Below are 14,408 nucleotides of genomic sequence, written 5' to 3' on the forward strand. Positions count from 1 at the left end.
TGTAAAGTGACTTGCTGGAACACAAAGACTGAATTTAAGTTCGCCATCCCAAAGACAAATAAATAAATAAATAAATAATCAAAACCCAAGAAACATTTTCGGTATTGGGGAGATCCTGTGGGTTTAGTGCTGTCAGCAGGCCAGTGGTGTTAGATTGTGTTACACAAACCTGCCACTGACAGCTCACTCTTCATTAATAAGTAATTAGTGCAATAAGAGTGTGTCAGACACTGAAGCTCATGTTGTCTTGGCGAAGAACATGGACATCACCGTTCTGCCCAACAATAACCATCCAGAGAAACTTCTCCAGCTCGACGTGGGGATGCTACCAGCTACCCACGGAATGTTCCAGATTGGGGCAGTGCTTTCCAGCCAGAAGCAATGGCACAACAAATTATATTCACAGGTAGGCACCAACAGCTAGACAGTTTAGTGCCATGATCACAACAGGCTTGACTGTAGAGGGGGGGAGTAATAGAGCAAAAGGAATTTAGACAAGTCAGTGGCTTGAAAACACATTCATTGGAAGGTTGCTGGTTCAAGCCCCACCACAAGTTGCCACTGGTGGGTGCCTGAGCAAGACCCTTAATTGCTCAAGTTGTACTCAGTCATAATTGTAAGTTGCTTTGGATAAAAGCATCAGGTAAATGTAATTACCTGTGTTATATATTACCTAATATACAGATGCAAGAAAGGTGGTGACCTTTACATCATTCAACCTGTCTTTTCCAATATGAATTTGAACTTGTTTTTGAGAGATTTCTCATGGATTTCTCATTTGAACACGCATTCCCCATGACAGGCTCACATCAAAAGAATGCTATGTAATGTTTCACAATTTATTGAAACACATAAAAATTACATTTATATAGATTTCACAAATGTTCTTCACAGGAAACAAATAACACCAAGTCTGAGTGAATTTCAGTATTTCACAGCCTGTGTGAAATCAATCTCACTGAACACCCTAAGGTTACTGCCGGAGGCTTTCATTATTTATACAAGATTATTTCAAAGTATGACATCTTTATGGAGAATAAATAATTCATCATCACTCATTAAAGCCTACCTTTCATCAGTAATATCCCGGTCAAATATATGTCTGACATTTTCATTGGCTTCTCACCTTAATTTCCATCCTCTTTTCCCCTTTAGAGAGAGCAGAGGGGCGTGAGAGGGGCAGAAAAGCTGCCACCATCGGGGGGCAGTCCCAAGCTCAGCGACAGAGAGCTGGAGCAGCACGTCACACCACTCACACTGAAACCAAAACTCAAACAAAATCCCCTCTACACAGACACAAGGACTGTTACTGAAGAGAACCAGAGGTCCAGACCCTGCTGGACAATTGAGGACTATGACAGACAGTCTGCGAACGGCAACCTGGCCGATTATCTAAAGGTACAAAGCAATGCTATTTGGGAAGGTCACACCAACAGCAACACCGGATAAGTAGATTGAGTCTGCATGGTTTTTTTTTGTTTTTTTTTGTTGTTTCTATTTACCGCTGAAGTATAATTTACAAAACATGCAGAGGCTGTAGTTATGAAATGGACACAGGGTTAAACGTTTTTATTTGCTTTAACAGATACTTCTCTATTAGTAACATGGAGTCCCAGAACTACTGTATTAAACACAGAAGGAAAACACTGTTGCAAGGCTGTAAACAGCACAGAAGGACAAAGCTGTGAGGGATTGAAGCTGGTTACAATAAATACTGGTGTAAGCAGCTCACACTGTTATTTGATCCTAAAGAGTTCAAATGTCAGCAGATGTAATGTCACCCTACCAATACACGATTAGAAGATTAAGAAGAGTAGGGCAGTCCTCACCAAAAGTCAAGGTTTTTCAAAGAAGTCAGGCCCAATATCAGGCTTAATTTTTAATAATGAATGGCATAGAACCACATGACCCATAATTACTTTATAAGTCCTAATACCTTTTATGTCTCTATAATTCAGATGCATAGACAGCATGCTTCTGAAGTAGAGGTGGGGCAATATGCGGGTGTTGACGATAATCGCAATATTTAAAAAATGAAATACAGATAATATGTGTTATGTGTTAATAATACACATATGATAATATTAATAATCCAGCACCAGTAGCATTAACTAAGGGAGACGTTTCTATGGTAAACTTGGAAATTTACTAGGCTTGAAACACCATATGATTTTTAGAAAAGGTGACAGCTGTTGTGGTCTGAAATAATACAGGAAAGAAGAAAACATTTATATAAAACAAAATATATAATATAGCATTGGTTAGTATTACAGCTATGAACATTATTATTTTAGCAAAGTATCAGATGCCTAACACTTATCTTACAACTAATATATATGATCACGCGTCATATGCTAAAATAAATACCAGATCGTCATCATAAACTAATATCAGTACCAGATTAGCATGAAAGGCTAATAAACATTTAATTCTAGCGACATACACTGGAATTTAGCAAGTATATATTAACTAGACAAACATCAGTTACTCACTGTAGGTCATGTATGCACAACAAATACGTCTGTAGCTAAAGGAGCTGTAGCCTGCTAATATACAGCTTTCATATGAATTATTTTCCATTCTGCCTGATCAGGACATGCTCAGTGGGTTCAGTTTCTATAAAAGGGGTAGCGTCTTGTATACATTTTGTTCAAAATTTATATGGGAATCATAATAATATCATTATCGTCAATTCTTTTGGCCAAGATAATCGTACAGTGAAAATCCGATATTGTGATAGCCACATCCAAATTAGCATTATAGAGCAAGTTTTAAATTCCCTTGTCCACTGAAAGGAAACGTATTCTCAACTCCATCAATGTCTTTAGCATGCTTGCTGATGTTTAGTTCACCATTAAACTAATTAGACTGATATTAATATATTAGACTGATATTATTGAAAAAAAGGCTTGAGTACCCACGGTTAATCCTGCCTCTTCTTTTGGCATGGACATTTTTAAAGGATTGTCTTGGCCTCATAATGGACAAAATCAAATTCTGTTGCTATATATATGTAGAATTGCATCAAATCTCTAGTCTGAGATGCTGCATTTGAAGTGCATCTGTACAGCCTTCTGTGATGAGCTGACTCATTAGAAGGGTTTTATTTTTTAAAACATGCTCTCTTTGCGGTGAATGTGGCTAGAGGATGACTAAAGATGGTTTTCTTCTCTTATAGGAAGACCCTATGAAACTAAATTTTTGGCTGGAAGATCTCTACACCCCGGGCTTTGACGTCCTCCTGAAGAAGAAAGAAGCAGAACTGAAAAGAAACAAGATGTGTAAAATATTGACTTTGGTCCTTCTGTCTATTTGCCTACTTGTGATCGTCATTGCAGTACCAATTGTGGTGACATGAAGTAAAGACTGATTTGTGAAACCATAGCAATGACTCTGAACTTCTCCCACGTGGACATTACACAGATCTATCTGTGCATTCAGTGCTTGTATTGTTTGAATATTGAACGAGTTTGTTCAAGGGTGTAATTCGAAGCAGTACAACGCCCCTAGGACATCCTACAGAACAGTAGTGCCACCAAGTGGCCTGAAACCCATGTGAAAATATGGCTTTTTTAAAACAGTAGTTGTGCCGGAGTATGATAATTTCTGCTAGACCGTGCATAATATAACTATTTTTAATATATATATTTTCAAAAACACTCTGTTGCCATTTCATATCTCAGGACTACCTGTGGAGCTCCAATGAATTGTAATAATTGATGTTAACTTTAGCATTAGGTGAAATTAAACTCCAGAAAGATGTTGATACTGCATAAATGTCTTAATAGGTTCGCATAATACAGAGATCCAAATTGGTAACACATTGAGAAAATACAATTTATACATTATTTAAGCATTATAATGACCAAATGTTTTCCTTTTGCAGACCTTCGATAATATGAAAATTGTTCATAGGTGGGGATCATCTTGAAATACAGCATGGTTCCCTTATTTACTATGCCCTCAAGATGTGTACTATTTGTCATTGTGAACTGTCTGTAGTTATTATTTTATCAACATGTCACAGAGAATCATGTGTACAAAGTTTTGTACTGTCCTCTCACTCTCGTTCACACACTCGCATATCTTGATGATGAATTTCAGTCTAACTGTAATTATCAAGGCAGAATTCATATTTTGTATGAGTTACTGTGTCTCATCTATGCTAGCCTACATTCCATTCAATCTATTCACATACTGCTATGCATTGGGGGGGAATATACTATTGGCAGATCATCTTCAATAATCAATTTTATTCCTGTAAGAAATGTCTTACAAGAATTAGTATTTCTCCTTAACATTGCCACTGGAGCTGGACAAAGTTTAGACAATCTAGAGCTTACCCTGTGGTGATCACCTCATCTTACTTTCAGCCCATGAATGATGTGTGTCATGTTTTTTCCAGTACCATAAAAATATTGGTACCCATTACATTATCCAACAAAGAATGGTTCTACTCTAAAGGCTTCAGCTGTCTGCCAGCACCGTAATGGCCTCTTTGGGGAACTTGTTTGAGGTGTTTAAAAATATATTGCAAATGATTATTTTTATTGCCTTTAAATGACTGCCTTTTGTTTGTAATTTGGCTTTTCAGCATCTCTTAGGCAAGTCCTCTCAGCGCCTTATTGGTTATCACAGATAACAGAATGCCTCCACCTAGGTGTGATCTCTATTCATGATTAATTTGACTAGATAGCTTGCCACAGCTGATGGAATTTATAACACTTCATCTTTTTTTATTAAAGGATGCCTTCAGGATGACTTCACAATTTGAATATCACCTAGTTCACATGATCAATAAATCACATATTGGGCAGGATAATGAAGGTTTAGAAATAACTTTTATCTCATAGATTCTTTACCCACTTATTTCCTTTGAGCTTTGATCTATGGGGCAATTACCCAATAGATCAATAATGCTTGCATTTACAAAACTTACAGTATTTCATATAAACATTTCACACACCACATTAGCTGTTACAAAAATGTAGATGCTCTTACACAGTAGTGTTAACAAGCCTATTTTGTCACATCAAGAATAGGCTATCTGGAAATACAATCAGTATGGACTTTCATAAATAGGCACTACATATTCCTGTGTTTTACCAAGATATTCATACTACCAGTAGGAGTTTTACATACAGTTTTTCCCTTACTTTGGATATACTTAATAGTCTCAATGAGTCAATTTGTCAGGAGGTTTGCAATGAAATATGTGTAAGACACATTTAAAAAAAAAGAGAGAAATGGTGCAGGACAGCATGCTCAGTGTGATGACCATCACCCATGGCAGAGACAAGGAATTATCATTCAGACTGGAACTATGTACTTACTGCCTTGATTATCAGAACAAAGTCTTAATGATGAAACTACAGGGACTTTTCATACCATCATAACTACTAAAATTTATGCTACTCTTCATGAGGAACTCAAAATAGGCCTTCCCTCATCCTGATCATTGAGTCTGCTTTTCCATTACTATATGCCATTTTCTCCCATGTAATTTACAACAGTGAACATCATGTGGCAGTAACGTTCCATGTGACTTTTTTTTTATTTTTATTTTTTTTTTTACTTTTTACAAAAGTCCTTGCTATGGTAATAAGTTGTTTTTTTTTTTTAATATGAACACTCCTATAATCAATGTGAATACTGAAAACTAACACCTTGCTTATTCATTCAGTTTTCTTCAAAATAAACACGTGTCATCAAAGAACAAAAACGGCTGCATTTTCCTGCCTTTCCCTCACAGGGTTTGACAGCAACTGTAGCTGCAGAATCTACCAGATATTTTCAACTAGTGATTGATTTTATTTTTTTATTAAATTACAAAATGCCGCCATACCAAAGTTTTTATGCAATGTGGGGCTGAGTCTTTGCATGCCTTTTTTGCAAATGAAAACAGTAATAAAGGTTTTAATATAAATCAAAAGAGAGAAAACCATGTCTGAGAAAAGCTGGTGCATTCAGATCATTAAAATATGTAACAAAAGGAATGACAGAGTGAAGGGAAGGGCAGTGGGGAGCCTTCAGTCTATACAGACCCAATAGACCTACAGTCTATACAGACCCAATAGACCTTCAGTCTATACAGACCCAATAGACCTACAGTCTATACAGACCCAATAGACCTACAGTCTATACAGACCCAATAGACCTTCAGTCTATACAGACCTAATAGACCTTCAGTCTATACAGACCTAATAGACCTACAGTCTATACAGACCTAATAGACCTACAGTCTATACAGACCTAATAGACCTACAGTCTATACAGGCTTATATATACAGTGCATGACTAGTGCTGCTTGGGCGTTTGTGCACAAAGTCAAACAGAAAACACAGAAACCAAAAAACAAAAAAAAAAGACAATAGACAATAAACACTTTTCAAGGTTAAGTTAAAACTAAAGGAATTTATGAACATTAACATGTGAAGCACATTTTTTTAGCTTTGATTAACTTCCCCGATAGTCAATGAGCCTGAACCATCCTGCAGAATATATCATACCATTTCAAATTCTCTCATTCTAATTCCACCATTATTTTTATAATTACATTTCTTAATGCAGCATTCATATACAATGACAGTTATGATTTTAGGAGGATGTTAATAACTTGCAACAAATGTTCACAAGTTTGAGAAAATGAGTAACTTGAGAGGTAGTCTGCTATTGGTATCAGCACTCGTCTCTCAGAGGACTTCAATGCAGTAACATACAGTCAGCTGAGAATATAGGTTTTCTGTCATGAAAAAAAAAAGAAAAGCACAAATTGTTGCTGAGGTTTTAAGGGAAATAGAAGCTGTTTAGGTGATAACAGGTTGGGATTTTTTATTTATTTATTTTTTTAAACAACAGTCCCTTATACGTTTATTTCACTCCCTACTTAGCCCTATTGAAGCAATACACCACAGGAAAATAGTACTACCCAAATTCTAAGTGTTCCTCTAATAGGTATCAAGAATTGAACAAACTAAAGTAGCCCGACTTATGCTTCTATGGTTCATTAATTTGTCAAATGTACCTTCAATTCACCACCCAAGAGTCTTGAATTTTTACAAGCAACTCAACATGGGTCATTACTGCAACACTGTAATGAACCTATCCCAACCTACTTGGCCATAAAAATTTAAAATGACTGTTAAACAGATTCTAAGTGGACACTTGGGTTTGGGGTAGTGTTTTCTAAAAGTCTAGCAGGAGAAAATGTTTAAAGGCTCATAAAGTAAGGACACACATCTATCATGTCCATTTTCATGGCTGTCTACCTTTAAAACTTCAGTGTCCTTAAATGTTAAACGGCATGATATTCTTCTGACTTAATTTGTTTCAAAATGGGTTTTTTCCCCCAAAAACAATGCATCCAATAAACACTTGTGCAGCTTAAGGTAAACTATTACATTTTTTGCCAAGCAAACAGACATCTAAGAGCAAATGCCACAATTCACAGTCACCTAAATACACCACCATTTTTACCTGTCCACAAAGAAAAACAATGTTGGAACAAACTGTGATACATTATTAAATATACATCTGAAAATCTTAATGAGCAAATTCATGCATCAAATCTAAACAACTTCTGTAGAATTTTTAAGAGCTATTTTAGAGGCGGCTTCAGAAATGGGAACCGGGTGAACGCAAGCACGACGTGTTCTGCTCAAACTTTGGACAGCAGTCCTGACTCGGGAGCACTGGCCTTAATGATGTTCTGGATCTCTTTGAATTTAGGATGATCTTTGTCGGCCACAAGCTGCAGAAGGATGGACTCGCTGGTGGTGACGATGATCCCAGTACGAGCAAGACGCTGATCAAGAGAAAATGAACAAAAAGGCTACAGTACCACAAGCTTATAAATCGCACCAAGTATCAATATTCTTACCAAAAACATATCTGGACCAAATTGAACACCCTGTGAGAATGGGAAATAACAAAAGGTGCTTTTAGTTATGCTGAAGAATTATTCCACTGAGATGCTAAAACCAGTGCTGGTGCAAACACCCCAATTTAAAGCACTATAAACACTATGAGACCGAGGGACACACAAATGGGTATGAGACAACCAACAGACCAAGGATAAATAATGCAACCTGGTCCCATCTGATTGACACACACACACACACACACACACACACACACACACACACACACACACACACACACACACACACACACACACACACACACACACACACACACACACACACACACACACACACACACACACACACCTAATGTAATCACATTGGTTATGCTGGTAAATATCAAGAGAAACATGGCTGAGAAGTGTCGAAAACAAACAGTAAAGCCTTATAGTGCAGAAACAAACAAAAATGTAATTAAAATAACCTGAAATATTAAAATGTCTGACACTTAAATATAGAATTAAAGATTAGCCTCTACCAGCCTGAAGGAAAACTGCATGTGTGTAGAAATACACGGATCTTCTTATAATCTAGAATATACCACTGCTAAAAATATACCTGGTTTTCCAATTTTCAATATGATATGATTACTAGTGGTTCGGATGGGAAGAATTCTACAGAAAATCCTGAATGCTCAGAAACTACCAAATGCCTCAAAGTGCCAAACAAATACAATGTACCCTGCAGAATTGTATAGAAAGGCTCTATGTAGAATGTAGAAGACAACAATGGCCAACATGGAAATGAGAAATCGGTCATCTCCTTTAGAAACTCTGCAATGGTGACCATGACACGTCACTGGGTAAAATAGAAATCAAACATCAAAGACTGTGTAGAATGTGTGTCCCTTCAGCCTTGGGTGTTCCTATTAAATCCTACCACATCAAAAAGTGAATAACAAAGGTGAGTCATCACTCAAATACCATCCATAGCCCCTGATGACAAACAAATTTCTGTTGGCTGTTCATCAGCTTCAAAACAAGAGGCCACAGGCTGGAAAGTGTATTAAGCTGCAACACAGGTTTGTTTTCAAAGGACATAAATATCAGAGTCATGAACCATGGACTGTTCATACACAAGCCACATCTTTTTAGGCATATTCCGTTTTTTTGCAGATTACCTCTAGTGCAAACATTCTGTCCATCATGCTCCTGGAGGATGTCGCATCAGCTACAATGTGTACTTCAAAACCCCTCCCAATCAGGTCCAGAGCCGTTTGTTGAATACATACATGTGTCTACAGGAACAACAGGTTGACATTATGGTTGGCAATTTTTACTGTCTATTGCCAGTCATACAAAATACATATAAACATCACACAAAAGATGAAAGTTAAATGAAATTTTAACAAAAACAAAGCAATATAAAAAGTGTCTACAAAACTATAAAAGAATAAACTCATATAGTGATAGTAATGTGCTACAAATAATCAGACCATAAACTACTGTTAAAATGAAAAGGGGTGATTCAGCCAAACACAACCATATTGTGATGGATTGAAACAAACTAGAAAGAAAAACTAAAATTTCATTCATTTAGAAAGCTGTACTTAATTCAATATTACCCACATTTATTTGTTGTTTGAAGCATTTCTTTAGAGACTTTAAAGTTTTTAAATCCCACACACTTAGAACAAACAATCTAGAACAGACAGGTTGTCCCAAAATGCTCCAGTTCATGACTCTTCAAATTGCCTGCACAAACAATTGTACCAGCTAAATTAACTACTTTAACACATCCATTTAAAAAAAAAACCAGCAATATTATTAGCAAGTAGGTAAGGCATAAGAGCAACCAACCTCAACTCCAAAGAGCACAATGCTTCGAACTCCTGGAACCTCAGCCAGGGCAGCCTCCACCTCTGGAAGCACCATGGAGAACTTGGTTTTGGGGAAGACCATCTTGACCCCACTCAAATCCATCTCCTGCACAGTGCTGCCCAGGCCTTTGGGGTACTGCTCTGATACAATGACAGGAATCCCCAGAATACGAGCCCCCTGGAGCTTCAACACACAAGGACAAAAATTTACCTCTGCTTAACAGATAAAACAAGTATATGGGCAGAGAACCAGAATGAGAACCAAGAGACTTTTGGCTTAGTTCAACTACATCAAATCTTAGGAGCCTGCAACTTGTTTCACTCTGTAGGTACAGTTTTGCTACTCTGTTTGTGGAGATAGGCAGTATAAGATATGTAAAATTCTGTCTAAAGAAGTGGCTAACCATCAATGCTGTTTTTGAGTTCACTGACAAAAAGTACAAGCTCAGGTGGTGTATACAACTTAATATTCCTAACTGGAGGTACATATTCATGAAATCAATGCTCAAATAAGCATAAGCCACCAAATGACATTTAGAAACATTGGAAACTGAGAAACATTATTTTGCTGGTGGTTGTTGCTTTTAAATTAGCCCCACTAAACCCCTCTAATGACTAAATTGACCTCAATCTATGACCAAAATGGATTATGCAACACAAAAGCCAGCCTCTAGAGAAACCGGGACAAAGGATATACACAAAGCAAATCAAGGTCACAATTAGCACCATCTTACCTAATGATAAACTGTTTCTAAATAGAGTTCACAAAAATGCAACAATGCTACAAAAAGCCTCTTCTATAGAAATGTCCGACCTTATTGTCTCCATGCAGTGCTAAGCCTGCACAGTGTCATTCAGTTGTTTATAAATGTACTGAACGGAGACAGTCAAGTAACCATGAAAAATGGATTATGACGGAAAGAGGGATAAATGGGGGCAGACAATGACAATCTTACCAGTCTCTGCCCCACACTTATGATGTCACCAAAATACTTGATGGCAGGTCTGAATCGTTCCTGCATGTCACAGCAGAAGAAAACAGTGGTAGCAGGAGAAAGATTGCCCAGTGTTGCGATCTACAGGAAGGGAACAGAAGTCAGAAGCTCAAATACACACAGCAAACAACTCACCTTTATTGCTATTTATATCCCATTAAGCTCCCTGTAATGTATTGTACTCCATTTCACTTTATGATAGTGTAATCTACTCCAGGTTCCAGCTCATCCATTCTGGAATTCAGTAAAACCGATCTACCATTAGTATAGGCATTACACAAAGCCAAAACATAAGGACTGTAGTATAGACCCTAAACCAAATGGTCACGTTTCTAGTTCAGTCTGTTGATTAACTGTAACTGGAGATCGGTTATCACAGAAACATAATGCTGCCTCTAAACCCAGTACAATACGTAACACAGTAATACAATCATCTGGATGGGATTTAGGATGGCAATACTAGAGGACAATATGCAGTTAATTACAGCTGTTTCCTACAAAATTGACAATTTGTTAACAATTTTTAATTTGTTTTCTCAAAACATGTTTGATCTTAGCGTCGCATGCGTGCATTTCCACTGCATCACACAAAGCTGTAAAATATGAGGATTTTGCGTCCCATTTTAAGAGCGTCAACTTCACTTTTCCCCAGATATAAATACGGCACTGTTCGCATTTTCATGGCAACTGAGAATCGTAATGAGACTTATAGATTGCTAACAGAAACAGACTGTTCAATTGCACGAGTAATAAGGCGACAAAACCAGTGAAAGTTAAAGATGCTGTCTCTACCCGAGTCTAACTCTGAATCAATGTTTATGACCTTCCTTTGCCCAAAAATAATAGCGAGCTAGCAACTTGATGTCAAAACAATGACATTTCACTTTAACTTTGCACACAATCAACAAGTTGGACCGTTTAAGTGTTGTTCTCGATATTATAAAAAGGGCCGTACCTATCGTTTACAAAAGCAAAGCCTTATAAAAGTGGCGTGTTGGCTAGCAAGCTAGTAGCTAGCCCCACCGTGACAATCCAACGTGCAGGCGGCGAAGTTAGTACGCTACCTGCTACCTAACGTCAGTTTCGCCAACTAGCCTGACCCGCGTGTATTAACACTGCACCTCTCCGTGCAAAATGAAAACGCACACCTAACAAATAAAGTAAAGGAAAGCGTCTTACATCCATCTGAAGAGGAACTAATCGAAGCTTGCATTTATCCGATACCGCAAATCCCTTCGGCAAATCAATGTACTGTCCCCATTCCTCGGAGAACACCTGAATCAAAAATTTACGATGCACGTCGATTTGAGAACCGTATATAGATAGAAACTTCTGGGTAAGCACTTCATAGCCAGAGCCGATGGGGACAGACGATGGTCGCGAAAAGACAGAAAAAGAAAATAAAATGGGGACATGGTTATTGTTGCTGAGCGTGTGAGTATCCGCCATGATGATTTGAGAACTACTGGAAAGAGCAGCGAGGGTGCTGGGTTATCTGCTCCTATCTGACCCATCAACCTTGACCTCCAGAGGGTGCGCAATAGTTGCAGATACACAAATGAAAGCCACTTTCGGATATTCTATATACAACGCCCGTAGGCTGTTGTCAGTGCGATAGGAAATATCAGTTAAATCTGACATAACCTAATTATTTTTCAGTGTGGGTTAATCGGTCAGCTTCCAAAAATGTTTTGTAAATGCATTGATTGTTTAGCTTAACGTGTTAAAAGGCAATGCAATAAATTTGTTTTGAGGGATATACAAATAGCGCTTCAATATCAGAATTGTGTGCAATTGCATACGAACAAGAATATTCTCTCAAGAATACCTGAGAGCATGCAAACGTATGTTCATACTTGATACTGAAATAGGCTATATTTGACATAGCTACTATACTATACTACCGTATGGTGCACAAATGCTTTTAACTGAAACTAAAATAGAAATGTAACAAGTACTTCCAGTAAGACGCTCAAAACTGTTCTGAAGGCACCTCGACCTCGAAGGCGCAACAAACCTAATTGGTTCAGACCCATAATCTGTGAATGTCATTTAAAATCACCAACAGGCGGAGTTTATGCGCTTTCTCAGTGCGTTTTATATGCACTAATTGAAACGAATATTTTATTTGTGATTTTGCATTTTGATTTAACCGATCCTTTTTGTATTGATTTACTTTCTTGGAAAACCAACTAGCTAGCCTCTAAAGCGGCATCTTCTGTACTCGCTTGTTTGTTGTTAACTAGCAAGGTATTATGCAGGCAAACTAATGTTAATCAAAGTGCTTCCAAAGAGGAACGTTTATGGCATTGTATAACAGACGTAGAGGACAGATACAAATAACTAGGGATTCTCCAATCACACGGGAACCAAGAGGCAGAAATCAGAAGGAAAGCATTGTACACGCACTTATAGTATAAAGCAGGTCCTCAAAAGCCAATTGAGTGGCAATAAGATGAAAGCCATAGTGTCTTGCCAGTCATCAGATACCCAGCAGGCACAATAAGAGAAGAGGTGGAATATGCTAATGTCAAGACCAGAAAAGTCCTCACAAAACATGGGGCACTCCAACAAGATCCAACATCCAAAGACTGTATGGCCCCTGAGCAATAGTCCCCAAAGATGAGCTGATGCGGAAGCTGACACAATACAAGTGGAGGAGCCATGACAGGATAAGCCATGATAATTAAGCTTACATTAGACAAAGGATGGAAGAAACTGTCAAACTGAAAAGTAACACTTTAGTCAGCTGTACAAATAACAAGATTCATTTAATACGTGTTTCTGTTGGCATGAACAGCTGTTATGTACATTCTAGGATCTGACATTCCGCCTCCTCTGTGTAAGACCGCACATCAGTACAGGTTATATGTTTATACTTAAGGATTTGCAAATAAATCAACCCTGGAGATAATGTCTCAAGGACATCAGAGAGTTATTTTGTTGTGTCATAATTTAAATGGTGATATAATCTGGTATTATCAATTAAAAGGATAAAACCATTCCATCAAATCTGCCTGTTTTTCAGACCATCCTAGAACTGCATTAATCTACTGCACATTTACTTATCACTTTCAAGTATAATCATTCCAAACAATTGGTAGAATTAATATTCGTAATTAGCCTAAATGTAGACAGTGGAATGAATAAAGCAATGTCTACCATTTTCATAGTGCATTCATGTTAAATAGTGAAAATAACTGTCACGGTGCGCCAGGCGCGCGCACACACACACACACACACACACACACACACACACACACACACACACACACACACACACCCCAAATCAGCTGATTACTAACAACTTGCACCTGTGCCTTGATTGCCTGTTTTTCCAGGATACATAAACCCACAGGAATGCTTCTTGCTCCCGTATAGCTGATGCTATGTTCACTGCCGCTGCGGTTCCTACCTCTGCTGTGTTTACAAGCGTCGAGCTTCACTGCCAGTGCTATTTTTGCTTTACTTCTCTTATGCGTTGTTTAAAGGCAGTTAATTTCAGCTAATTTCAATTAACATATTCACCATCATAATGGGGTCTCTATAGCGATTAAATGTATGAAATACATGATTCCAGGACAGCTCTCACAACATTTGTCATTTGTCACCAAAGTAATAAAAAAAAAAAAATGAAAATCAACCATATTTGAGATAAACACAGATTTCAGG

At 37.7% G+C, this 14,408-nt stretch overlaps 2 protein-coding genes across 3 annotated transcripts; one reads left to right on the plus strand and one right to left on the minus strand.

The window, feature by feature from the left end:
* Positions 1 to 259: 259 nt before the first annotated feature.
* LOC113581166 (major intrinsically disordered NOTCH2-binding receptor 1-like) lies at positions 260 to 4,210 on the plus strand. Its single transcript, XM_027016119.2, has 3 exons — positions 260 to 406; positions 1,156 to 1,398; positions 3,179 to 4,210. Exons 1-3 carry the CDS (start codon positions 260 to 262, stop codon positions 3,356 to 3,358), a joined length of 570 nt encoding a protein of 189 aa, XP_026871920.2. The 3' UTR covers positions 3,359 to 4,210.
* Positions 4,211 to 4,822: 612 nt separating this feature from the next.
* On the minus strand, positions 4,823 to 12,190 carry isoc1 (isochorismatase domain containing 1). Of its 2 annotated transcripts, XR_004777053.1 has the most exons (6): positions 11,916 to 12,190; positions 10,698 to 10,817; positions 9,722 to 9,925; positions 9,043 to 9,159; positions 6,080 to 7,804; positions 4,823 to 6,027 (listed from the first exon to the last, which is right to left on the minus strand). XR_004777053.1 is itself a non-coding variant. In XM_027016121.2 (5 exons), exons 1-5 carry the CDS (start codon positions 12,183 to 12,185, stop codon positions 7,658 to 7,660), a joined length of 858 nt encoding a protein of 285 aa, XP_026871922.2. In that variant the 5' UTR covers positions 12,186 to 12,190; the 3' UTR covers positions 4,823 to 7,657. The 2 variants fall into 2 exon arrangements, 1 of the variants encoding a protein (XP_026871922.2); XM_027016121.2 differs by having other exon boundaries at positions 4,823 to 7,804.
* Between the last annotated feature and the right edge of the window lie 2,218 nt (positions 12,191 to 14,408).

Source organism: Electrophorus electricus, chromosome 17 (genome assembly GCF_013358815.1).
Source record: "Electrophorus electricus isolate fEleEle1 chromosome 17, fEleEle1.pri, whole genome shotgun sequence".
Taxonomy (NCBI): domain Eukaryota; kingdom Metazoa; phylum Chordata; class Actinopteri; order Gymnotiformes; family Gymnotidae; genus Electrophorus; species Electrophorus electricus.